At 44.1% G+C, this 27017-nt stretch overlaps 1 protein-coding gene across 18 annotated transcripts in view; it reads left to right on the forward strand.

Moving 5' to 3' along the window:
* Positions 1 to 27017, forward strand: part of DLG2 (discs large MAGUK scaffold protein 2) — a 1555116-nt gene that overhangs the window by 723619 nt on the left and 804480 nt on the right. For 15 of the 18 annotated variants that reach the window (XM_075919432.1, XM_075919430.1, XM_075919421.1 and 12 more), the window contains one exon: positions 22491 to 22652. In XM_075919432.1, the coding sequence (XP_075775547.1) occupies positions 22491 to 22652 (162 nt within the window). Of the gene's footprint in view, positions 1 to 22490; positions 22653 to 26804; positions 26918 to 27017 lie in introns of those variants that run through there. The other 3 variants (XM_075919431.1, XM_075919428.1, XM_014578104.3) reach the window with 2 other exon arrangements.

Raw genomic sequence — 27017 nt, forward strand, 5'->3', positions numbered from 1 at the left:
GAAGTGGCACTTAGGCTATTTGCAGACAAAAAGAATGAGTTTCATCTCTGGCCTTAGCTGAGAGCCAGATAGTTTTAAAGTTCAGGATGTAAAGGCTCATGCACTGAGCTCCAGAAGTCCCAGATTTGATTCTGCCTGTTGGTGTTGCATATAGATGCAATCATACCATATTTAGTGTTTTGGGACGTTATTCTCATGTATTGGAGTTCTATTAATAGTAAAAATGGTTTTAATGGGAATGGATGGTTTGGAACTGGTAACAGATAATAGAACCCTTCCTTGACTGTTAAATCAGTGGTTCAAATGTACTTTAATTCAACAGTGAGCAAAAGGCACAAACTGACTGAACATGAAGACTTAATACCTGTATGCAATAGAGGTGGATTTTACAAAACAAAGATTAGGAATGTGTGTGAAGAGCAAGAAGGAAGCTTGCACAGTTATCTAGCTCTTCTGTAAATAATCAGAAGATTCAAGTCTGTAGGCTGCCAAATTGACACCACTTTTCCTAGAACTAAACAAGAATGAGGAATCAAATAGTTTTTAAACAGAAACTAGGCTATAACCCTTGCTGAATTGACATTAGCTGAAGGGTGTGTGTAGGAGAGGGAGGGGCCTTTTCTGAAATTGGTGATATAAATTATTAGTTCAGTTGTAGGACTGAATTGCAAAAGCCTTTCTAAAACAATAAAAAAATTAATACTACAGCACCTTTACTAAATTGTTTTTTGGGAGGATTGATTGGTTTTGGTGTTTTTTTTTTGTTTTGTTTTTGTTTTTGTTTGTTTTTTTATTTGTAATTTTGTATTTCATGGTGAACAGTGTCTCGTGCCTTATTATCTGGGATGAATCTAATTTTACCCAGGATGAGTTTTGCTTTGTCCTCCTTTCTAATAATTAAGAAAAACAGAATGCACACCATGACACTGTTAGGCAGGGAGGCATCTGCACCACCTGTTTTATAAAGCTGCTCATAAGACTGAAGGAATTTGCATTTGATAATGATGTTCATGGTCCTCTTTAACAGAAATGCTTTTACCTCAGCTGAATGTGGAATGAGGTTAGAGAAGGTATTAGTGTGTATCTATGCTATAAAGATCATTGGTAAATAGAAGTAATTAACCTTGTTGGACTTTAATTAAGCTAGACTTATTGCAAAGACATAAATATGGTGTATGTTCAGTTCAGGGATGTAAGAGTGTATTTGTTTAAACTGGAAACTGATAAGCATGATCTTATTGGTTAGCCAAATGGCAGGTTCCCCAGGAGCGGGGTACTAGGCATGAGCCGGTATGCACGGGGAGCCAGCTTAAAAGCCAGCTCCCAGTGCACACCGGCTCCCAGGAAGCTAACTGCTGCTCTGTGCTACTCTCTGTATGAGTCAGTAGCATGAGGCGACAGCCAGCTCCAAAGGAGAGGGACCAACAAACTGGCTGCCTCTCCCGGGGAGTCAGCATGTAATGGCGTAACTGCTAAAAAAAAAAATGTTGTAGCTACACGATTACTATAATAACCGTGTTTTTAACATCCCTACTTCAGATCAGCTTGGCAAGGGCATATGTTTGGGGATTTTGTGAATATTACAATAAAAGGGAATAAAGTGATGTGCTGTTGAACAAGAAAGGGAATGTTAGACCTATCTAAGATCAGATCTACATGTAGAAAGCTGAAGAAAAGTTGGATCACCACAGTTTTGTCCAATATGAGGTACAAGCAGACTTTTTCAAATGTGAGTAGACATCTTGAAAGCCCAACTTGCAATGTTATAAAGGGGACCAAAAAGTAAGTAACTCTGTACAATGCAGGAGATTCCTAAGAATGGGATTCACAAAAGCCAACATGCTATGTGGAGAGCCAAATTAATGTAGCTGTAGAATCATAGAATCATCGAACTATAGAGCTGCAAGAGACCTCAGAAGGTCATCAAATCCAGCCCCCTGCTCTAGGCAGGACAAATCCAACTGTAAGAAAGCCAAGGAGAAGGGTGTCCAAAGGGATTTAGGTACCCAAACTGGGCCAGTTGGAGGCATTTCGCTCCACTCCTTATTCACAGCTATGAACTTGCTCCAGGAGTTAGGTGCCTGTCAGGTTTTTTTGTATAAAACCAAGAACAGGATGTGATAGCAGACACATACAGAAAACCTTCAGCCCTAGATGTGGCAACCCTGGTTTCCAATCTCCTTCTTGTCTGATACAGAATAGGGATTTGAATTTGAGTCTGTCATCTTATAGGGGTGCAATTCAGAGAAGTTAAGTGGTTGTCACCAGCATAGCTTGCAGTGTTTTCCTTCTTTAGCACCTAGCATGAGATGCTTACTGCCAGCACCAACCATACAGTTTACACCACGTGTCTCTGGTTCTCTGTGGGGATACATCCACATTTTCTGGGGGTACACCAACTTATCTAGATAGTTGCCTAGTTTTACAATAGGCTATATAAAAAGCAAATTCAGCACAAATGAACATTTAATACAGACAGTGACTTGTTTATATACTTGCTCTATATACTATGCACTGAAAAGTAAGTATAATATTTATATTCCAGTTGATTTACTTTCTTTTTTTACCATATAATTATAAAATAAGCCTGTTTTCTGCAATACTGTACTATGAATCTTTTTTGAATTTTTATGTCTGATTTTGTAAGAAAGTGGTTTTCTTAAGTGAGGAGACTATTAGGGGTACACAAGTCAAATCATACTCTTGTAAAGGGTACTGTAGCCCGGAAAGGTTGAAAACCACTGACAGTCCTAGTTGGGCAGTTCTTATTAGAACTTACAGTTCTTACCAGCCCAACTCTGGCTTCTACCACCTGAATTTCTCCAAAACGATTTGCCCTGATGTGTCTAGCCCTCACCTGGGCCAGCCAGATAAATAATCTTTGTTGTGCATTTAAAGAAGTGGTTCCCAACCTTTTTTTATACTGCGGACTGACAAACACATTCACAAACTTTTGGTGGACTGGTAAAAATGTATTTGCATATTTGCATATTCATCGTGCAAATAACAAATATGCAAATTAAATAGTACCAGTCTGTTGAAAGCCTGGCCCACACAACCACCATGAACAACCGACTTCAGCTCCAGCAGTCACAACCTGGCAGGTGGCTGACGAAGCTGAAGCCAGCTGTTCATGGTGGCTCTGGAGGTTGGGGCTGTGGTATACCCCGACCCCTTGAGCCCCCCAGAACTGCCCACCCCTCCACTTACCCCCCAGAACCAGCCATCCCCTGCAGCCAATCCCCCCAGTGCCAGCCTCCTGCCCTCAGAGCCCCCCAGTGTCAGCACCCATCCCAAATGCCTCTGTGCCAGCCCCTTAGAGTCCCCTACCCCCAGACCCCCCAGTGCCAGCCTCCTGTTTGCAGAGCACCACCGCACCCAACCCCTCCACTGCCTCCCAGTGCCAGCCCCCAGTCTCCAATATTAGCCCTGTCCCAAGAGCCCCCCGGTGCCAGCTCCACCCCCATAGCCCCAGAAGTATTGACTTTACCTCCAGAGGTCCCCAATATTAGCTTCACCCCCAGAACTCCCAAGTGTCAGCCCCCACTTCTTAGAGCCTCTCACAGAATTAGCTCCACCCCTGGAATCCCAATGCCTGCCTGCCTCCCTCACCTAGCCCTGTGCTGCCTCCAAGTCACCAGCTGAGCACTGCTATCTGGGTTGCGGCTGCTCTAAGGCTGCTGTGCCGGGCTCCGTGCAGCCCTCCTGCCATGCAGCAGACTGCTCTTCTGCATCTGGGACACTCCTCTCCCAACAGCTGCAGCAGAAGGGGAAGTGCTAGCTCGTGTATCCCAGCCCCGGTCCCTAGAGCTGCTGCAGCCTGGCAGCCAGTTGTCTGCGGACTGGTACCAGTCTGCAGACGAGCAACTGGGAACCGCTGATTTAAAGAGACAAAAGCACATGAGAGTTTTTTAACTTAACACTCTTCAAACAAAACACAGAGTTAATTTACAGTTAAATAAATTTGCTAAAAAAATATACATAGAATTAACTTAGGGTGACAAGCAGATTAAAGGAAAACACATAACTAAAAATCTAAATGTAATCTAGTAAGGTACAGGTTTTGTGTAAGATATTTTCCCTCACTAATCTTCCTTCTTCTAGTCTAAGCCGGGGCTGATTTACGCTCAATCAGGCCTTTTCACAGAAGTACAAGATGTCTTCCCTGGGAGAAAGATTTTGCCTAAGCCATTTTCTCATGTTCCATTCCCAAAGTTTTCAGTGTCCCCTTGGTTGAAGAATAGATCTTTCTCAGCTCTGATCCTTTTTTTATTTATCTAGTGATGGATGCCAAAATGGCTTTCTGTGTCTGTTTATATCTCTGACTTCAATGTCCTCATTTAAAGACAACGAGTAGTCCTATAGCACCTTAGAGTATGACTATACAGCAAAGTTATTTCAAAATAACTTTCCTAGCATCTATACAGCCAAACTGCTATTGCAAAATTAATTTGAAATAGCGGAGCGCTTATTTCGAATTTGGTAAACCTCATTCCATGAGGAATAACACCAAATTTGAAATAGCTAAATCAAAATAAGCACTGTGTAGACGCTTATTTCATAATAGGGGGCCTCTAGCCCTTCCCAGGGTGCCCTGGTGGCCACTCTGGGCCAAACCAGGAAAACTCTTCTGTTCCACCCCCCACCCAGCCCCGGAGCCCTTAAAGGGGTAGACTCTGGTCACAGTGCCTGTGCCAGCTGCAAGCCTGCCAACACAGAGGCAGCAGTCTGTGCAGCTGGCCCAGCATGAGCCAGCAACCCACTGGCATCCAGCCCTCCACTGTTCCCCAGGAGCAGGCTGGCAGCTCCCAGGAGCCTGCCGGGGCCGCAAAAGGTGGGTGTCTTCTTGGTCTAGTGTGGAGATTGTGGACCTCATTGAGGTTTGGGGGGAGCCCTCCAATGACCACAATCTCCACACTAGATGCAGGAACGCGGCAGTCAACAGGCGGATGGCTGTCAGCCTGGCCACCAACGACCACATGCACACCCAGGAGCAGGTACGCATGAAAACCAAAGAGCTGCGCCAGGCCTATGCCAGGGCCTCAGGGAGCAGCTCCCAACCAGGGGCTGACCCAGACCCCTGACCCTATTATGATGCCCTGGACCACATCCTGGGGGGTCAGATGGTCCATGTCCCCCGGGTGGTCATCGACCCTGGGGCAGAGGGCCCTGCCCATGACACCGAGGAGGAGCAGGAAGAGGATGGCCAGGAGCCGCAGGAGTCTGGAGGGAGCGTGCCCCACACCCAGGACCCCCGAGCCATCCCAGCAAGCCTGTTGCCAGAGTTATCTGAGGCTGGGGAGGCCTTGACATGTGAGTGCCATCACTGTCCCCTTGGGCGGAGGAGGGGAGAAGGGAGAAAGAGGGAGACCAGAGACCATGTGTGTGGGCCTTGCATGTGGCCCCGGCTGACTGCCACACAGAGGCCCTGGCCTGTTACCCACATGCGTGTACGTATGAAGGCACATGACGTGCTCTTGACCCTGGGGAAGGACACTGCACGATGCCCTCTCTCCATGAGCCCCCTCTACGCAGAGGCAGGGCACATCTCTCCTCTCCCCCCCACACCCATACTAGATACAGCACAGGGGCATAGGTGCAGTCTCGGGCGAGCTCACATTCCCGGGTATAGCAGGACATGCCGAATATGGCCTGTGTGCAAGTACATCGGCTCTGATGGGGTGGAGACCTATTGTTCTCGCTATGCAGAGTGGGGCAGGGCTTCCCCCACTGTGTCCCCAGGGATAACTGACCACTTCAGTTGTTTCTCCACAGCTGCATCAGCTGCGAGTGCAGGGCACACCACCCCGCCCTGACCCATAACCAGGAGGAGTACCAGTGGCAGCACCTGGGGATCCTGAGAGGCCAGCACCATACCCTCGATCACTGGGGGCATGAAAACCTGCAACTGCAATATGAGAGATGGGGGGAGCTGCTTGCCCAGGGCTGTGCCATCTCCGACCACCTGCAGACCCTGGTGCAGAAATTGCTGCTTCCTACCACTCCAGCCCCAGCTGCTGCCCCAGCTACCGCTCCTCCTCCCACTCCTGCTCCCCTTCCCGCTTCTTCCTCTTCCCCCTCCCACCTGCCCCACCCTCTATACCCACTCCCCCCCAGAAACGCTGAGGCCCCCGCACCTGCAGTGCAGGGAGACAGGTGGGCCAGCAAGACCCCCAACCCTGAGTTTCTCCTCCCCCTTCCTCCCCTTGGCTCCCCCTTCCAGCTTTCTCCTCCCAGGTTTCCCCCTCCCCTATCCTGCTCTCATTCCCCCTCCATCCCAGTTATGTTCAATAAACAGAGTTTGTTTTTGTCAACATGTGTCTTTATTTAATGGGAAGGGGGGTTAGGGAGGGATCAGTGAAAGGATGTGAGGGTAAAATGAGACACAAGCCCCCAGTGGGACACTCCAGGGAGACTATAGTCCTCCTCTGGATGGAAGCTCTCCCGCAGGGCCTCCTGGATACGGACAGCCCCCCAATGGGCCTCCCAGCTGGCAGCCATGCAGGTCTGCGCGTACAGGCCATCCAAGTGGTCGGCCTCTGCCATCCAGCCCGGCAGGAAAGTCTCCCCCTTCCTCTCGCACAAATTATGCAGCACACAACACGCTGCCACCACGTGCGGAATATTCCACTCGGAGAGGTCCAGGCAGGTGAGGAGGCATCTAAAATGGGCCTTCAACCACCTGAATACCTCCTGCACCATGATGCGGACCCTGCCAAGCTTGGCATTAAAGGCCTGTCAGGAGGGGTTGAGGTGTCCCGTGTAGGACTTCATCAGCCAGGATTGTAGGGGATAGGCCACATCCCCCACCATGCACACAGGCACATCCACATCCCCGACCCTGATGTGGCGGTCGGGAAAGAAAGTCCCAGAGTGCAGCCTTTGGCACATGGAGGAGTTGTGTTAAACCCACATGTTGTGTGCTTTGCCAGACCAGTCCACGCTAATGTCCACGAACTGGCTCCGGTGGTCAGACACAGCCTGCAGGATGACTGAGAAGAATCCCTTCTGGTTGATGTACAGGGAGGCCTGGTGGACCGGGGCAAGGATGGGGATGTGCATTCCATCGATTGCTCCCCCGCAGTTGGGGAAGCCCAGTGCGCCAAACTCCTCAATCACTGCGTTCACATCAGTGAGGTGGATGACTCCGCAAAGCAGCACTCTGTTGATGGCCTTGACCACCTGCAGAGGGACACACAAAACCACCAAGAGTCACTGGGGTTCCAGGGTGTCTGAGAGTGCTCCTTCCCCGCCACTGCCCCATACCCCCACTCCCAGGAGAAAATCCCCTCCCCCCCGCAATCCTGGCCACCGCGGGCAGTCCGTAGTGCGGATGGGTCAGAACAAACACTCCTAAGAAATATATAGTATGATAAGCTTTTGTGGGCAAAACCCACTTCCTCCCTCTGCTCATCTAAAGAAGTGGGTTTTGCCCATGAAAGCTCATGATACTATATATATTTTTGTTAGTCTGTAAGGGTATGTCTACACTACCACCTAGTTTGAACTAGGGTGGTAATGTAGGCAACCGGAGTTGCAAATGAAGCCTGGGATTTGAATTTCCCGGGCTTCATTTTTATCTTGCCGGGCGCCGCCATTTTTAAATGTCCGCTAGTGCGGACTCCGTGCCGCGCGGCTACACATGGCATGGACTAGGTAGTTCGGACTAGACTTCCTATTCCGAACTACCGTTACTCCTCGTTTCACCCTAGTTCGAACTAGGGTGGTAGTGGAGACATACCCTAAGGTGCTACAGGACTACTCATTGTTTTTAAAGTTACAAACTAGCAGGCTACCCTTCTATGACTTGTTTAAAAAGGCAGGATGATCTCATGGTGTACATTCCTTCCTGCCATCTTCCCAGCTTCCTACTGATTTGAATGTAAATGGGGCTGGTCACACCTTGCTCAGTTTCACTGGAGACAGGTAGATAATTTCTGATATTTCCTCTTATCTGGGAAAGACCTTTTTCCTCCCTTTGTTTGGTCACAGTCTGTAACGCATAATACTTTGTCTTCCTTATTCTTCATGTAGTATTGATACATACATTTCACAATGATATTACACAACAGCGTGTCATAGGCTTTCAAAGAATACCTCACTCAATATATTCATAATACAGTAATATTGTGTACAATCCATTGATTCAGTCGTTTATCTCATCACTTAAGGTTCAGAGCCGTGTCTTTATAGCTCAGACAGAATTTCTCTGCTCTGCTGGAAGCTATTTCCTCTCCTGCTTGTTAGTTTAATGATCTTAAAAGTTAATCTGTAAATAGACTTTCATTGTCTCTGCCTAATAATCTGGTTGCGCACAGAAGCAAATATACATTTTTTTTGTCTGGAGCAGGCCTGTTTAACAACCCCCCTGACATGCCTGGCTTAAACACATTGCAGTCACCATTCTAGGGTACATACCTGAGGGAAGAATATTAATGATCAGTGAGTTACGAGTTTTCCATGACACCTTTTAAAAATCATAGAATCATAGAATCATAGGACTGGAAGGGACCTCGAGAGGTCATCGAGTCCAGCCCCCTGCCCTCAAGGCAGGATCAAGCTCCGTCTACACCATCCCTGACAGATGTCTATCTAACCTGTTCTTAAATATCTCCAGAGAGGGAGATTCCACCACCTCCCTTGGCAATTTATTCCAATATTTGACCACCCTGACAGTTAGGAATTTTTTCCTAATGTCCAATCTAAACCTCCCCTGCTGCACTTTAAGCCCATTACTCCTTGTCCTGTCCTCAGAAACCAAGAGGAACAAATTTTCTCCTTCCTCCTTGTGACACCCTTTTAGATATTTGAAAGCCGCTATCATGTCCCCCCTTAATCTTCTTTTTTCCAAACTAAACAAGCCCAGTTCATGAAGCCTGGCTTCATAGGTCATGTCCTCTAAACCTTTAATCATTCTTGTCGCTCTTCTCTGTACCCTTTCCAATTTCTCCACATCTTTCTTGAAATGTGGCGCCCAGAACTGGACACAGTACTCCAGCTGAGGCCTAACTAGTGCAGAGTAGAGCGGCAGAATGACTTCACGAGTTTTGCTTACAACACACCTGTTAATACAACCTAGAATCATATTTGCTTTTTTTGCAACAGCATCACACTGTTGACTCATATTCAACTTGTGGTCCACTATGACCCCTAGATCCCTTTCTGCCATGCTCCTTCCTAGACAGTCGCTTCCCATCTTGTATGTATGGAACTGATTGTTCCTTCCTAAGTGGAGCACTTTGCATTTCTCTCTATTAAACCTCATCCTGTTTACCTCCGACCATTTCTCTAACTTGCTAAGGTCATTCTGAATTATGTCCCTATCCTCCAAAGAAGTCGCAACCCCACCCAGTTTGGTATCATCTGCAAACTTAATAAGCGTACTCTCTATCCCAATATCTACATCATTGATGAAGATATTGAACAGTATGGGTCCCAAAACAGACCCTTGAGGAACTCCACTTGTTATCCCTTTCCAGCAGGATTTAGAACCGTTAACAACCACTCTCTGACTACGGTTATCCAGCCAATTATGCACCCACCTTATCGTGGCCCTATCTAAGTTATATTTGCCTAGTTTATCAATAAGAATATCATGCGAGACCGTATCAAATGCCTTACTAAAGTCTAGGTATATGACATCCACCGCTTCTCCCTTATCCACAAGGCTCGTTATCTTATCAAAGAAAGCTATCAGATTAGTTTGGCATGACTTGTTCTTCACAAACCCATGCTGGCTATTCCCTATCACTTTATTACCTTCCAAGTGTTTGCATATGATTTCCTTAATTACCTGCTCCATTATCTTCCCTGGGACAGACGTTAAACTGACCGGTCTATAGTTTCCTGGGTTGTTCTTATTCCCCTTTTTATAGATGGGCACAATATTTGCCCTTTTCCAGTCTTCTGGAATCTCCCCTGTCTGCCATGATTTTTCAAAGATCATAGCTAAAGGCTCAGATACCTCCTCTATCAGCTCCTTGAGTATCCTGGGATGCATTTCATCAGGACCTGGTGACTTGCTGACATCTAACTTTCCTAAGTGATTTTTAACTTGTTCTTTGTGTATCCTATCTTCTAAACTTACCCTCTCTCTGCTTGTATTCACTACGTTAGGCACACCTCCAGACTTCTCGGTGAAGACCGAAACAAAGAAGTCATTGAGCATCTCCGCCATTTCCAAGTTTCCTGTTACTGCTTCTCCCTCCTCACTAAGCAGTGGGCCTACCCTGTCCTTGGTCTTCCTCTTGCTTCTAATGTATTTATGATGGTGAACCATAGTGAGTTGGGGGTATATTGAATTGGTCAGGCCATCTGAAACTCAATACATGTGAGCCCCTTGACCAGTGGTATGATGTGTTCTTAGGGTCAGAGTCTCCCACCTCTCAGATAAGTTAATGAACCATTGGGTTATAGAATAATCCTCTTTCTGGCCCAGTGATTATTCAAGTATTTTATATAAAGTCAAACAGCTTCAACTGGAGAGATTGTCCCCGTCTCACAAGTTGAAATAACAGTTCAAAACCCTGCTCCCAATGGGTGTGTAAAGGAAAGGGTCTTGAACCTAGGTATCGTTTATCCAGGGTTGCATGCCTTGGCCACTGGGCTAAAAGTTAAGGCTGCCACCCTCCTGATAAATTCTCTGTGGATTAATATGGGTTCAGTTCAGACCCTAAAGACACGAAGGAAAGGGACCATCTACTTTGCAGAGTCTCACTGTGGCTTAGGTGTGAGATAAGTACCAAGCTGTTTGATAATGTGTGGACTTAAGCAGCTGTGTGCATGCCCAGCTATGCAAATTTAGGCACATCTGGTACTTTAACAGTGAAGATGTGCACTTCTACAAGGTTAGGCACCAATTCAGTAGGAGTTTTGTGAATGCCAGAGGTGTTTAAATGCTGGACTTGGGTGAGTAAAGTGGCAATTAGGCATATCAATGTCTCCCTTTTGTATAAGGGTGCCACATACAATCTGAAGTGGAAAAAATAGATTTTTATTTCCCACAATGGGGAAAGGAACCAGTGCAACTCCTTCCCCTAGCAACAAATTTCCCATGTAAAACCACAAAAGACCTTGTTTCTAAATAGGGATACGCACATTGCCTGACTATGACATTCAGTTCCTTATTCCTGAACTATCTTGATGTTTGCTTTCGGGCATCTGGTGACAACCTATTTTGCCAACTTGCTGCAGCTCTGCTTTAAACAGGGATTTATTTAATCAAATTTCATAAAGATGCAGGCCACTCTGTCACAATTACATTGCACAGAAGCATAATCTTGAGCACAGAAATGTTCAAGTCCACATTTTTTGAAAAGTAGTCCTTAGTTTTGGGGCTCTTCTAACTTTTTATTTTTGAGAGCCTAACTTCAGATAATTCAGGCTTACCTTTTTCAAAGGTACCAAACTCCCATGATTTTCATAGGAACCCATTGTGCATTTTATTAAAATTAATTAATTCCTTATTTTCGTAAGCTAGCTGTTATAATTTATAGCTTTTGAGATAGGGGTTTGAAAAGTAGTAGGAAATGTACATATCTGGAACTTGTACATTTCCAATAGAGATGAAGATTGGTTCTGTTGTAAAATAATTTAACTTCAGAGATAATGACCTGGATTCATCAGAGTGGTAATGGATAGATTATTTTTCTAATTGATGCACTTAATAGTTCACTTGTGTTTAGAAGGTAAGGAATGCTGGTCTTTTATAAAGATTGAAACAGAGATAATTGCTGAATTTCAGAGTTTTGACAAAAAGAATGTCATTTAAGTGTGTGTGTATGCGTACATGTGCGTGCATATAATTAAAACAGTATATTAACATGTTAAGATGCTAAGTCAAATACTCAGAGGCTGCATCTAAACTGGCATGATTTTCCGTTAAAAGCATTTGCGCAAAAGAACTTTTTGCGGAAAAGCGTCCATGCCAATCTAGACGTGGTTTTGCGCAAGAAAGCCCCGATCGCCATTTTCACCATCGGGGCTTTTTTGCGCAAAACAGTTTTTACCTGTCTACACTGGCCCTCTTGCGCAAAAGCATTTGTGCAAGAGGGCTTATCCCTGAGCGGGAGCATCATCGTATTTGCGCAAGAACACCGACAATCTTACCTTAGGGTATGTCTAGACTACATGCCTCTGGGGACAGAGGCATGTAGATTAGGGTACCGGACATAGTAAAATGAAGCAGCGATTTAAATAATCGCCACTTCATTTAAATTTACATGGCTCAGCGCGATAGTCTGGACGCTCCCCTGCCGACATCAAAGGCATTTGTTGACCACCCAGGTAAACCTCATCCCAGGAGGAATACCTGGGTGGTTGACAAATACCTTTGATGTCGGCAGGGGAGCGTCCAGACTATCGCGCTGAGCCGACAAACAGCTGATCAGCTGTTTGTCGGCTCAGCGCGGCAGCCATGTAAATTTAAATGAAGCGGCGATTATTTAAATCGCCGCTTCATTTTACTATGTCCGGTAGCCTAATCTACATGCCTCTGTCGCCAGAGGCATGTAGTCTAGACGTACCCTTAGATCGTCAGTGTTCTTGCGCAAATTCACGCGACCAGTGTAGACAGCTGGCAAGGTTTTCCGCAAAAGCAGTCACTTTTGCGGAAAAACTTGCCAGTCTAGATGCAGACAGAAGGTAACCTTAATTTGACCCCGTTGGAGGTGTGCTTTATGGTAGTCTCTAAGGATGCACCTACACTATAGGGCTTAACTCGAAATAAGCTACGCAAATTGAGCTATGTTAATTGCGTAGCTTATTTCGAAATAGGGAGTGTCGACACATCACTTACTTTGAAATAGTAACTTCCCCCAACTTCCCTTACTCCTTGTACAGTGAGGGTTACAGGAGTTGGAGTAAGAAGTCCTCCAGCTTGACAGTATTTTGACATTATTTTGAAATAACTGCCTGTTATATAGACGTGGACTAAGTTATTTCGGAATAGTGCTAGTTATTTTGAAATAGTGTTGCAGTGTACACATACCCTAATTTATATGATCACTACTGTCTTTTTTCCCCAACAGGAATCCAGGATCATTCAATGAATTAGGGATTTAGTTCTTAGTACCTTCGTCAGATACAGAATTATTAATTTTCTATGGGTATCCTCTATAGTGCTCCTCACTATAGTCTCTAACTGCTTCACTGCAACCCCTGGGAGGTGAGGGAATATTTTAATCTCTCCTCTTACATACGAAAACAGAGTCGTAGTGAGATGAATGTCAAAAGAATCTCTTAATTTTTGGCCGCTCAACTTGAGATACTTAAGTGTGGCATTTATAACACGCTGTGCTCAAGTGCTTTGCCAGAAATAAAACCCACCACTACTGTGTGCACTACTGGGCTAAATTCAGGAAAGAGTTAAGTTTGATTGTGACCCTTGTTAACATATTTAATTAATCAACAGGAGGTATACTGGAAAGGTACTGAATTAAGCCTCAGAACCCACAGCAAGTTCACTGGCCCAAGCATCTGGAAAAGCTGTCATTTTCATTTAGTTGGTGGTACTGCTGAATGGCTGTAAAAAAAAAAAAAAAGCCCCAGCCTTGGACAATGGGTAGGGAGGTTCTTGTGCAGTAGGGCGTTTTTAGTTTTGTGTAAGTCTATTAAATACTGCATTCAGCAGTGAGGAAGCAGAGAGGGGATTTTCAATTAAATCCAGGTGTCTTTAGCCCAGGTTTCACCAGCATGAAGACACAATATCTATATAGTCTTGCATGTATATATACAGAACAAATTATTGGCAAGTCCTCACCATGGTCAAATTGCAGAAACCATATTCTAGTGTTGTATTTACTATTACACATAATTGTTTAAAATATTTTTACTTTTACATAAATCCTATTGCATGAGACCTGACACATGGTTCTTGAGTGCTTGGGTTAGTAATGCAGTAAATAAACAATCATTTAATATTCTGAACATTTTAAAAAATTGATTTTTTTCTAATCAATAGCAGCACTCACTGCTATTTCATGCCAAAAAGTCACCCTTTCAAATCTGCTCTCTTGTTATATTAATGCTTGAAGTCTGAAACCAAAAACCTACTTAAAATTATTGAACAGTAAATAGCAAGCGTCAGAGGACTAAATAGAGGCAGCTAATGGGTCCAAAATATGATGCAGCATATGGAACTGAATACTTCCTGCTATGTATTAGCAGGCAGACAGTTTTAATTAGGACTTAGAATTCCTTGCGGAATGAAGGGTTCAAAGACATTCTCAGATCTGCAGATATGCAGCATTTGAATTTAGTAACACCTGAAAAATCAATAGATTCCTACTTAGTCATAATACTTGGTACTTGTACAACTTGTCGCAGTTCCTCCAGCTGCCAGCTTTGAATAAGAGTCCTGTAAATAATGTGGTATTTTTACTATCAACATCTTAAATAAATAAATACATACATTTAGATGCTGTGAGCATATCTATCATGTTCATTCACAATAAAAATCAACTGAAGGTTTATGACCTTTCATAGCTACTCACTCTTTCTCCCAAATGCATTTCATATGATCATTTGGATGTGAGCATCTTGTAACTTGATGGTTATTGTGCCATCTTGTGAGCTAAAGGTGTAATGACAGCCATATACTAAAGGAAATTTAGTTAAGCTAAGCAGAGAGGCAAGGTGGATGAGATAGCATTTTGTATTGGGTCAACTTCCGTTGGTGAGAGAGACAAGCTTTTGAAATTATAGAGTTTTTCTTCAGGGTTGGGAAATTTACTCCAGCTAAATACAAAGTGGGATAGATTGTTTAACATAGGTACTTACTTTTCAAGGGAGCATTCAAGGTGAAGTGGCCCATTTTTACCTCTTCTGTATTAAGGGGGAATAGTAATGGGAGAGAGAGTTAATGGGTCATAGACTTGTAATAAGCAAAAAATCCAGAGTGATAAGGTGGGCATTATAAGATTGGTGAGAGACAAGCCTATTGAGCTATACAAAGCTCTTCTTCAGGTCTGGGAACTTTGCATATCTTGGTTTCCAACCTCCCATGTGAGTGCTGTTACTCCAGGCTACAAGTCACTCTTTCTCTTGAATCTTTTCCACTTCATATAAATTCATATGCCCTGAACCAGAAAGAGAGATAGAACTCTCGCCTTGTGGTTTGGGCATTCATGTGGGAGGTATGGTTCCCTGTGTCTCCTATATCACAGGTAAGTGCCTTAATCATCAGTCTACTAGAGTGTGTATTTCTCACTCATTTTGACATTCTGTCGGAACCTGAGGAAACTCATTGAAACCAACCCTTTCCTATGGAATGACAAAACATTGTTTTCAACTTAAAACATTGTATCAAAGTTTCTGAGCAACTAGTGGCATAGCAAGGGGTGTGTGTGTGGGGCGGGGGGCAGTTGCCGCTGGGTGCCACACTAGGGGGGCACCAATTTAGTCCTCTGCTCCCCCTGTCATCCCTCAACCTGCCTGCTCCTTTTCCACCCACCGGTGCTGGCTAAAGCCTCCTCCCTGCCTCTCCGCCCCCAGCCCGACCCTCCTCCATCTCTGCTGGCAGGCTAGTGTGTGCAGGGGCCCCGCTCCAAACTGGAAGGGGAGGAGGAAGATGTGGTACAAGCTTCCTCCCTTCTTCCCAAAGTTGGGCTAAGCCGTGCACCAGGTTTGGAGCCCTGCCATGCTGCGGTGGCAGGGGAAGGGGCGCCAATGTTGGCTTTGCTCCCAGGCGCATAACACCCTCGCTACGCCTCTGTGACCAACTCTATTCACAATAGATAGATATAATTATTCAGTGATTTCAGTTTCTTCATCTGCCCTCACATTCTCAAGAAGTAGATTTGATTTCTTCCTGTTCATTTTTTTTCTGTTTACTTATAGGTTGCAGATATTCAGAAATTAAGTTGTGTTGCTCAATTGCAATTGATTGAATGAGTAATGTGGTATTATTTCTGTTCCCTGATTGCAGGAGTGAACAAACACTTAGTGTACAAATATTTGTGGGTGTAAATGTGAAGTCTGGTTTCTTGGTACACTCACATATGAAACTGAAATTAGTTAGTTGCCTGTGAAGTATTGTGCTGGTACAAATTCATTAGGTTGAGTATTTTGCACACTAAAAGTGAACACAAAAGTAGGGCAAGCATGGCTATAAGGAATTCATTTAAAACTCAAATGAATATTCATGAGACACATTTAGCATGATATGTCCCACTCCAGTGTTATGCCAGCTCTAACTATTCTTCTTAGTATTTGTCAAAGTGTTTTTTAGCAAGGCAGGAGTGTTTTTCACTCTGAATAAGTCTTTCTGTTGAATTGGACACTCAAAGTTGCTTGCCTCTGTAGTTGTTTCACATGGCACTGAGTTCACTGGTAACTAGCATTAGATTAGTGCTATTGGTCTCTGATTTAAAGCAAATAGCTTTACAGGTTGCGCATCTAAAAACCAGAACTCTCTGGTCTGGCAACGTCTGTGTTCCAGGATCAGAAAGCCAAGGTGTGCTGAGGGCGGCTGGCTGGGTTGGGAGCCCAACATGATGCGGCGGGTGCGGGGGGGCAGCATACAGCCCAACTGGGCTATGGGTGTGGGGCAGGAGCCGGGAAGCCTGGTGCGCAGTTCAGCTGGACTGGCAGGGGGAGGGGAAGGAGAGTAGAAACCCGTGCATGGCTCAGGTGGGTTTGGAGGGAGGGTGACGGGAGCTGGGATGCCCGGAAAACAGCTTTGCTGGGCTACACAGAGAGAGAGGGGAGGGGGGTGGGAATCCCAGCGCACGACCCTGGCTACCTGAGAGAGCTGGGAAGTGAAGAGAGAAGAGTAGCAGGGCCAGAAATGACCTCTCCCGGTCCAGCAAAATCCCTCATCCAGCATCAGTCAGGTCTTAAGGGTGCCAGAACAGGGAGGTCCAACCTAGACTTAGCCCTTCTTTTGGCCACAGCATGTCATGCTGCCCAAAGATGGAACTGCATGATAGGAAGCACCGACATGTGTGTTAACCACTAGCTGATATAGTCACAACTTTCTGTGCTATGCTTTGATACCTTTCTCCTGTTCTGAAAAGTTCATCAGCTGTGGTTACTGTAGGAAAATTAAATATAGCTGAGAAATCGCATTCCTTATTCTGTTTCCATTCTGCATAACATTCCTGTATGAAATTTGTTTGTTCCAAAAGTTGTTTCCATCCCAAATTGGGAGAAAAAGATGAAATCATATTTTCTTTCACAGAACAGAAACTTTTGGAAAATTCTGACTGAGAAATGTTGAAATATTTTATTTTCAGATTCCCAAATTGAAATGTTTTAGTTTTGGTTTCATTATACATTAATCCGAGTCTTCACTTAGGTGCTTTAGTCACTCTGGCTATGTCCACACTGCAGAGTTTTTTCTGGGGTATAAGGGCTCTTTTGAAAGAGGAGTTTTTTCACAACATTTGGCCCTGGGTAGACAGGCCATATGTCAGAAAAGCCTCTTCTGAAAAAATAATTGGAAAAAGGTTCGCAAAGTGCATATCTTTTTCTGATAAATAACTGCAGTGTAGACTTCACCTCAGAGAGGTTATAGTTTGAGCCCTTTCTGACTAAAGCTCTTATGATATCTTATGTCTATGTGACTTGTATGATGTACTCTGTCATTTCACTTGGAGGGGAGACCAGAGTACATCATGGGAGATGTTGGATAGTGAAAAATGGAAGCATAGTGCACTCCAACAAATGCCATCTTGGTAACTGAGGACTCATGTCAATGGTGAATTAACCTAAAATAAAATATTTTTAGATTTTTCCAAATGATAAAAAAAAAAAAGATTGACCTTGTGAATTTTTTGCAGAAAATGCTTTTTCCGTCAATACATAAAATTTCCATCCAGCTCTGTTCTCTACCAGACTGTCAGGGTGTAATGTAAGCTCAATGAGTAGAATATGAAAATCACAGTATTTCCACAGAGAGAGTAACTTGTCAAGTGTATGTTTCACTCTCTTTCTCCTTTTTGCATCAGAACTGGCCGGTGTCCAATTGCAAGGCTTAAATGGATACTCTGTGCTGGGTCCAGCTCTTTCCCTCGGTTCAGCCGGCAATTCCCCTGCAAACAGAACATCAAAACAACTACAAAAAACAAACAAAACCCTCCCTTCTGGATTACAGTGAGGTGGCAGTGGCATTTTCTAGCAATAATCTCACATTGTAACTGGAATGATCAGTTATTAAAAAGAGCAAGTTCACATTAAATTCACACCAGCACACTCCACTCCTCCATTATAAGTAATTACATGGGATTTTAAATATCTGATGCTAGCTGGCAGCATACAATACTCTGCGAGCAGCAGGCACTGATTTGTAATTTAATTATCATAAGCCATCCACCTGTTCTTTTGTCAAACCAGGAAGAGTATTTCTGTGCATTTGTTTTCCTTCAAGGAATTTGAATTAACCCTTTGAGAAAAGGTCAGGGATCTCGCTGTTTTCCAAGGAGCTTTGCAGGCCCACTGCAGAGCACAATGCTAGAAAGGAATAAGGGTCTGTGGCTGTACGAAGGTGAATCAGGACTCTTGCTTAATGTTCCCTGGCATCTCAGTCTCCTCCAGTCCTTTTCGAGAAATCCTCCTTTATCACTGGCTTGTGTTCATGACATGGTGTTTAGGTTGGGAACCAGCCATTAAAAACAGTTCACATGAGGACTGCTGGCTTTGTGTGTTGCCAGATCTTCACTGGTTCTCATGTAATAGCAAAGAGACAGACACAAAATGGGAGTGAAATAGCCACATGAGGAATGTTCCAGTTGCAACACTTTGTGGAGAATTTGGAAGGATTCAGGCTTGTGGGGAAGGCAGAAGGAAAAGGAAAATACAGAAGTATAGTGCATAATTGCTTTCCAAATCCCGGAGATTGAATATGGAGAATCCTCAGCATGTTCATGGTTAATATGCAGTTAATCGGTACAATTTTCAAAAGCATGTAAGGGACTTAGGCTCTTAAGTCATGTTAATAAATGGGAATCAGGAGCTTATGTAATTTAGTGGCTTTTGAAAGTTTTACCCTACATCCATTTTCCTTAATTATTCTTGGTCAGAGAGGGAGAACCCGAATGTAGTTGAGGGTAGTAGTGCAAAAGGCCTTAGAGTAGGAAGATTTCTGTTCCCCCCTCAGGTACTGGTGAGAGTGCCTAAAGCTTGGCAAAGATTGTAAATAGGTGGGAGCATGAAGGACTGTGGTGATACTGGTGAAGGGGAATTTAAATAAAGTTTAGCTGAGTACACACCTAGGCTGTGTCCAGACTCAGAATTTTTTTCAAAAAAAGTTGCCTTTTTTCGAAAAAACTTCACCCGCGTCTAGACTGCAGCTGCATTCTTTCAAAATTAAATTGAAAGAACGCGGCTTTTCTTTCGACAGCGGTAAACCTCATTTCACGAGGAAGAACTTCTTTTTTCGAAAGTGCTCTTTTGAAGAAAGGTGTTCTTGAATGCCAACAGGGCTTTTTAGAAAGAGAGCATCCAGACTCACTCGCTGCTTTCTTTCGAAAAAGCGGCTTGCTTTTTCGAAAGTTCCGCTTGCAGTCTAGACGCTCTTTTTCGAAAGAGGCTTGCAGTCTAGACATAGCCCTAGTGGAGTCTGTACAGTTTCTGCAGGGAAGAGGGCGGAGGCAGAGTCCAGACCTCTGTTAAAAGATCTAATGCAACTTTATAACAAGACTCCCTTTTTAAAAAGTTCTAATATGAATCTTTAATAATATAGACTAGGAATGTATTCAAAATCTTGAAATAACTAATGAAATAGCAACTATAGCTAATTTTACTGATTTTTTTCTTCTTTACTATAAAACAGTGATCCCTTTTCATTAAAATCCTAAATTAATTGAGATTGATTTGTGGTGTGAGATTTTAATGTCATATCGAGTGCTTTGTTGTAACTATTTTACAGAATGACAGCTATGTGTTTGTTAAATAAGGCAGTAACTAAATTCATCAAGCAGAGAAGGATAACTTCTCTGCAGAAGTAGATAAAAATTGCAAAGATTTTCTATACCTCTCGTATTGTTAATCTGTTGTGTGAGCTCCACATTAGTATCAGTAAGTGTTACCATTACATATTACTTAATGCTCCAAGATCTGTGCATGAAGAACACTTTATAAAGTCCCCATTTCATGGTAAAAAAATGACTTTCCCAAGATCGTGAAGTGAGTCAGTGACAGAGCCAGGAAAAGAGCTTTGGTTTACTGCCTCCGAGACCAAGTTGCCTACACTGCTTAAGACCAGCTTTTGTTTTTGTTTTCTTCCAGCTGCTTTGCATTAGCCAGCATAATTGCCTGGTGCATATTTACACTGCCTGGCTCAACAGATTATCCCGCACCATTTAGTTGACTTGTTTGAGTTCAGGACATGGATTGTCAGCTGTTTAAAGAAGGGGCTTACTGAACATTTCGACACTTCAAAAATCCCTCGCTGTTCAAAAGAGAATAAAAAGTTAGAATAGAGAAATCTTTTATGAAAAATGTCAAATCTGAAATGTCCAAATGGCAAAGTGGTAATCTTGATCAAAATGGAACAGTTCAATGTTCTGAAACAATGGAATCATGTGAAGAAATGCGTTTTGCCCATGATAGCTCATGATACTATATATATTTCTGTTAGTCTCTAAGATGACACAGGACTACTTGTCACTTAAGAGGAGGTTTGTGAACTAGTCATGGCTTCTTCATAGATGTCTTGCATGAGCATTGATTGTCCAGAGATACCATTGTCCAGTCTGTGAACTATTGTAGCAAGGGAGATGAAATGAGACTTGCATGATACATTGATTTCTCAAAGTTTTGTTTAGGTAAATTATGTTTAAATTACAGTAGGCTTCCGATAATCCGGAACCTATGGGATTTCGGTTGTGCCGGATTATCAAATATGCCGGACTATCAGGAGGTACTATAAGCAGGTTACATATATACTGTATAGATTATATACTGTATATAAAGTGTTCTTAACACTTTTTATTGTACATACTGTATACAGTATACTGTAATGTTTTAGTTTTTTAAGCCTTTTTTACCCTTTTTGTTCAGTTCAGCTGCTGCCGCTGTTACCTTGTGACTCATTTTTTGTCGAAACTCACTCACTAGGCTCTTCCTATTTTGATGCCGGACTATCAGGAGTGCCGGACTATTGGAGTTTTACTGTATATGCTCATTATGGCATCAGTGTGGCTGGACATTTTCCTTAAAAGAGAGGCATTAGAATTAGTAGAGAATAATGGATTACATGGGGTTTCAGTGGTGTGTGCACCAAAGCTTATGGTATTAGTTGGCATGCTATCTATTAGATTGATGCCTTTTTGCCAAAATGATCTGCCTGGTGCTAGCTAATGTGTATGTTCCATGATTGCTGTATAAGGGGGAGGGGAGAGAAAGAGAGAGAAAGTGTGTGTGTGTGTGTGTGTGTGTGTGTGTGTGTGTGTGTGTGTGTGTGTGTGTGTGTGTGTGTGTGTAAAGTGTTGCAGACCTATTCCACAAAGCGAACAGAGACCAATTCTTGCCCATGCTGTATTTTGCACATAATTGGTGTATGCTGAGCACGGCCCTTGCCATAATGAGAGTTTGTAAACTTTGAAACGGTATATAGACTACAGTGCACATGCAAACTCACTTTTCAGTGGACTGTGGGAACGGTTCATCATATGAGATTTGTAATGTCTTCATGAATTGATGTAACGTCACTACTGTAGGTCAGAATTTCAAAATAAAAGTAAGGCCAGAATTCCAAATGGGAAATGGATAGAATGAGTTTTCAACAAAATCTTCCCCAGTAACAAAACTCTAGTGAAATTATAACATGCTTAGTTTTGTGTTCTAACATATAGTTTTGTGAGAAGGCCAGTAGTTCCAAGTACTTACTTACATTTTTCTAAATTAGATTTTGCACATTGCAGAATTACTGAGCTTTTAACTGGAAACGAAATTTTATAATAGCATCACAGCCATCCATTTTGTGCCAAAGATTTCAAGAAGCTCTTCATATCAAACCCTGACCCTAAATAGTCCAGGAAAATGTTACAGTGTAAGAATGTCCTTCTTGTCTGACTTTGGAGAAGTAATTTAACTGTTCTGTGTCACACTTCCCCATCTGTAATATGGGGACTAGTTATTCACCATCACAATTTCCTGCCTGAAAAGATTGTTATGGGCCTAACTTGTGTTTCTGAGGCATTTTCAGATCATTTCTGATGGAAAATGTTAGAGGAGTAATGTGCTGTTATTCTGAGGATATTGGGGGTGTGGACCAATGTCAACTAGATTCCAGGATAAGACCAACAGCTTTTTCTTTACTTTATGGCCCTGATAGAATTTCAACCCAAATCTCTGAAGTTAAGTCTAGTGTATCAATACAGTCTACTACAAAATTTGCCTCTTTTTGGATGAATGCTTGGAAACAATCTGTTTCTCCTGAGTTACTGATTGGGGGAAGGTTGTGGAGCTAATATTGGCTAATGATCTATAATGATATTAATACGTGTGTTATTTTTCAGAGATGCTTATTAGTCTTATTTTTCTCCTAGAAGTATCGCTATCAAGATGAGGATGCACTGCATGATCATACCTTACCTCGTTTAACCCATGAAGTGAGAGGACCAGAACTTGTTCATGTGTCCGAAAAGAACTTATCTCAGATAGAAAATGTCCATGGATACGTCCTACAATCTCACATTTCTCCTTTGAAGGTAAGATAAATATTCATTATTTTGGTCTTAAAACAGGGTAGATCATTTGTCGTGTGGTCCTGAAAAAAAATCATTTGTCCCATGGACAAGTTGCTTCTGTTTGAAATGCTTCTGTGCAGTTTCATTGTTCTGTGGCAGATCTTTAAGGCTTGATGGATATTGTAGAGTAATTAGTTATTGCTTTGCTGGCATAACTTTATATTAGTGTTGTAAGAGTTTGCAGAAAAAAATCTATTATTGGGGAAACAACCTTCTGTTTTATATAAAAGGGGACAAAATGTTCTTAAAATCAAGTTCTTGTACTGTTGTTTTGGCATGACAAAATTTTTGTCCTTGCTTCTAGGGTACAGTAAGCATTGTAAATATAGTACTCCAACAGTGGTGTCGTCTTGTCATAACTTGTTGACAAGTTCCATGTAAACTTTTCCACAAAGGAAGAATTTGTTTGCCACATTTGAAATCTTTATTGCTGCAGCACTTGTTGCCATTGCATGCTTTCTGATATGTACCAGTCATTTAAAATAGGGAGATTTTTATCAAGTGTCCCTGCACTTGCATTTGGGTTCACTAGCAATGCAAAAGTTGCTCATCTGCATGAGGGACTTACCAATAGTTTATTTGTCTTGGTCATTCCAAAATAATCTCATCTAATTTCACCTCTTAGAATACAGTTTGTGTAAAGATGTAGTTTCTGGGTTTTTTTTTAAAGGAGTAAGAGTTTTAAGGTGTTTATAAAACTTCCCCAGTACTTGCTAAGTTCAGGAATACACTGGCTTTCCTAGCGTTTATTATGCTGTTAGGGATGGGAAGAGAAAAGAAAGATGGCAGGCTCCTTTGTCAGAAGTGTTAATGTACTGCTGACAAATGTAGTTGATCTCTATGATACTGGTGTTCCTGTTATGGGAAGGTGGCGGAAGCAATGACAACAGTATAGTGTCAAGTAAGAAACTATTTTAAGACATGTGTACGTATTGATCAGGAAGGTGGAATGCCTTTCCTCCGTGAATTGGCTTTGTGGACCCACCTTATGCCTGGGGACTGCTGAAAGTTCTGCTTTGTTGTTAAATTACCTCACTCCCCTTGCAGCAGACACCGCTGGCCTTCCATCGGAGTTAAACAGAAAATACCAGACATTTGACATGTCCAGTATTCTCTGGAGTTTTTTTTACTGGGCAGAAGGCCAAAATACTGAACTGTCCAGGCAAAAACCAGACACCTGGCAACCCTACCTGACTCTGAGGGATAGGAGGTGACGATCTTGCACCTGAGCAAGCTGGGCTGGAAGGTGGAGCCTCGAAATTGTGCAGAATACATAGGCACAATTTTATTCCTCTGGGGAGGTGGTGTAAGATGTGGTGCTCTAGCCCTTTAAGGTACCAGGGATGACTGTTGTTTAAGCAAGGGAGATGAGCTTTTGTAGATTAGGGATGTTAGATGTTGATTAATTGAATAATTTTAGTAGTTATACGACTATTCAATAGTCCCCGGGGATGATGAATGGTGACTTCAGGCAGTGCACTCCCAGCCACATTCCTGGGGAGCCCCTTGCCAGTCTACACTGCTGCCTTTGTAGTGGTTTGGGGCAGCAGGCAGGAGCCAGTCTACGTGGAGAGCCATTTTTTAGAGGAGGGCAGGCAGCACAGGCAAGGAGGGCAGGCAGCCCTATGGATTTAGTGCATGTGGGGAGCCGGCTTTTAAGCTGGCTCCCCCAAGCAGCAGATACTGCTCCTCCCCCACTGCCTCTGTGAGAGGCAGAAAGGGGGGGCAGGCAGAGCCAGCTCCCCACATGTATTGGCTTCCACCTGTCTCCCCTCCCCGTGCTCGTGCCTCCAAGAGAGACAGCAGTGTGAGGGAGCAAGCTGCTCCATGGGAGCCTATATGTGCAGGCAGCCCTCTGGAAAGCAAGCTTCCTACATGTACCGGCTCCCACTTACTCCCTCCTGCTTGCCCCCCTCACCCTCTACATGGATACCTCTCTATCAGAGGGGGGGAAGTGCGTGTAGTTGATAGGATTAACTGATAAGCCTGGGTTTATTGGTTAATGGTTTAGCTGACTACATGTTGACATCCCTATTGTAGATAAGGCAAAGAGACCGCCTTTATTTATTTTTGATATTGAAACTTCCCTTTAAGATCACCTGACCCTTGCTGCTAATGTGGTGATGGTGGTAGGCAAGCTCAGTGCTGTGAGTAGGGTTGCTAGGTAGACCCCGCTAAAAAAACGGACACGCTTGTCCGGGGGGGGGGGGGGAGCGGGGGCCGCAGGGCTAGACGGGGGGGGGGGGGGGCGGGAAGCAGGGTTGGCGGGAGGGCCTCTGGGGGCTGGCCAGCAGAAAAGGGGGGCAGGAAGCAGGGCTGGCAGGGGGGAGTGTCTGGGGGCCACGGGGCTGGCTGGCAAGAAGAGGGGGCGGGAAGCAGAGCTGGGGGGGATCGGGGGCTGTGCGGCTGGAGGGGAGGATGTGGGGGGAAAGAAAGGGGGGTCGGGAAGCAGACCTGGTGAGGGGGATGGGTGCAGCTGCTGGCCGCAGCCGGGGTCCTTCCAGCTGCGCCCCCGGCAGGCACTCCCTTTACTTGCCAGCAGAAGCCGGGAGGGGGCGGGAGCGGGACTGGGAGCCACTCCCCTCACCTGGCATCTGCTCGCAACCAGAGGCTTCCAGCTGGGAGGCAGGCCATGATTGGCGCTGGGAGCTTCTGGTCCCATGCAAAAGCCGGGCCGGGGGGTGTGCGTGTGTCTGGAAGCCCCGGTCCCCATCCCACCCCATCCGGCTTTTGTGCGCAACCACAGGGCTCCCAAAGCCAATCGCGCTTTGCCTCCCAGTCACTCCCCTGCACCTGCCAGGCTTCCCTCCGGCACCCCGCCGGAAATTCACAAAATACCGGACATTGCACATGTCCGCTATTTTCTGAATTTTTCTACCGGACAGATGGTGCAAATACCGGACTGTCTGGTAGAAAACCAGACACCTGGCAACCCTGGGAGGGGGTGGGGGGCTGGAAGAGAGTAGCCCCAGATCTGGAGAGCTTCCCTTTAGCAGCCTCTTAGCCTGCTACTGTGGTAGTAGAAAGTGCTTACTACATGGAGTATGAGGAGGAGAGGAACTATGTAAAATCACTGCTTGTATGCCAATGTGGACAGCAAGTCTCCTCCCAATCCTGTTCAAGAATCCTTGAGACTGTCCTCTCAGATTTGCTCATCACTAGGGAGTCTCTCATTTAGATTTTTGCCCCAGCCTCTCACTTAATCATGGAAATTTGCATATGTCTCTTGCTGTATTCTTTTGCTGGATCCTAAAAAATTGGCTCTACTTTCCCTGCCTGTGTCTGTGTTTAAACTGACCTTCGCTTAATATAGGAAGGGCATGGAAAGTTACAGTAAGTTGTTGTATGGGTCCTTGGTACCCTGCTTCTCTGACAGGAATGTCTCTCTGCTTCGGGCTGTACCCATGAAAGCTCATTATACCATCTACATTTTTTGTTAGTCTTTAAGGTGCTGCAAGACTATGTTATTTTTTAAGTTCTTTCACTGAATATTGTTTCACTGACTTTAATGCCTATGCAAAAACCTATTTTCATGTTGAGCTCCAACTGCAGGAATAACATGATCCTGAATGCTGCACAACAGAGCAGTTCTTCATGTATTCTCTACTTTTGGCCTACGAGATTTCTGTATTCAGATTAGTTCACTTTCATGATTTCTTCCAAAATGTCCTATTCTTTCTCTTCCCTGCTCCCCACATGGTTCTCACAGATGCTGCACATGCAGAGTATCACTTATTTCTGGTGAGACTGAGTAAATGTGATAGAGCTGTCTCTCTTTCAAGCAGAAAGTAAGATCCATGTACTTTCAACCTGCATGCGTGTGACAGCTGTAATCTTGGTTGACAAACTAGGGATCTATAGAGCTAAAAGCATGAATGGTCAAGGCTATTCTGCAGGGGACTGTAACAACTCATACCTTTTCTGAATAGAAACAGAGAGGGACATGAAGTGGTTTACATGTGCTTTCACAGGGCGATAAATATCTCCTTAGAAAGGTCGGGGGGTGTAGGTGTGAGTGTGGTATGAATGTCTGTTTTCTCTCTCACAAGTGATTGAAACTTTGCAATATTTCCTTACTTTATAGAAGTCCAAGTACTGAGGCCTTGCTACAGATTGTCTCCTGCAGTCCTGCTGACAACTGCAGCTGCATAAAGCTGTCAGAAAAGCCCACTGAGAGTTGCTTTCACTGAAAGTTTGATCATCTTGACTCAGTTTTCTGAATGCAGGTCAGAATACTTGATGCAAAGAAGAAATGTGTAGAAGAGAAATGTGTGTGACACAATCACAAATTCACCTCAACCTGAAGGGGCGTAGGGATTTACATCT

The sequence above is a fragment of the Pelodiscus sinensis genome, chromosome 1 (assembly GCF_049634645.1).
Source record: "Pelodiscus sinensis isolate JC-2024 chromosome 1, ASM4963464v1, whole genome shotgun sequence".
In the NCBI taxonomy this organism is placed as follows: Eukaryota; Metazoa; Chordata; order Testudines; family Trionychidae; genus Pelodiscus; species Pelodiscus sinensis.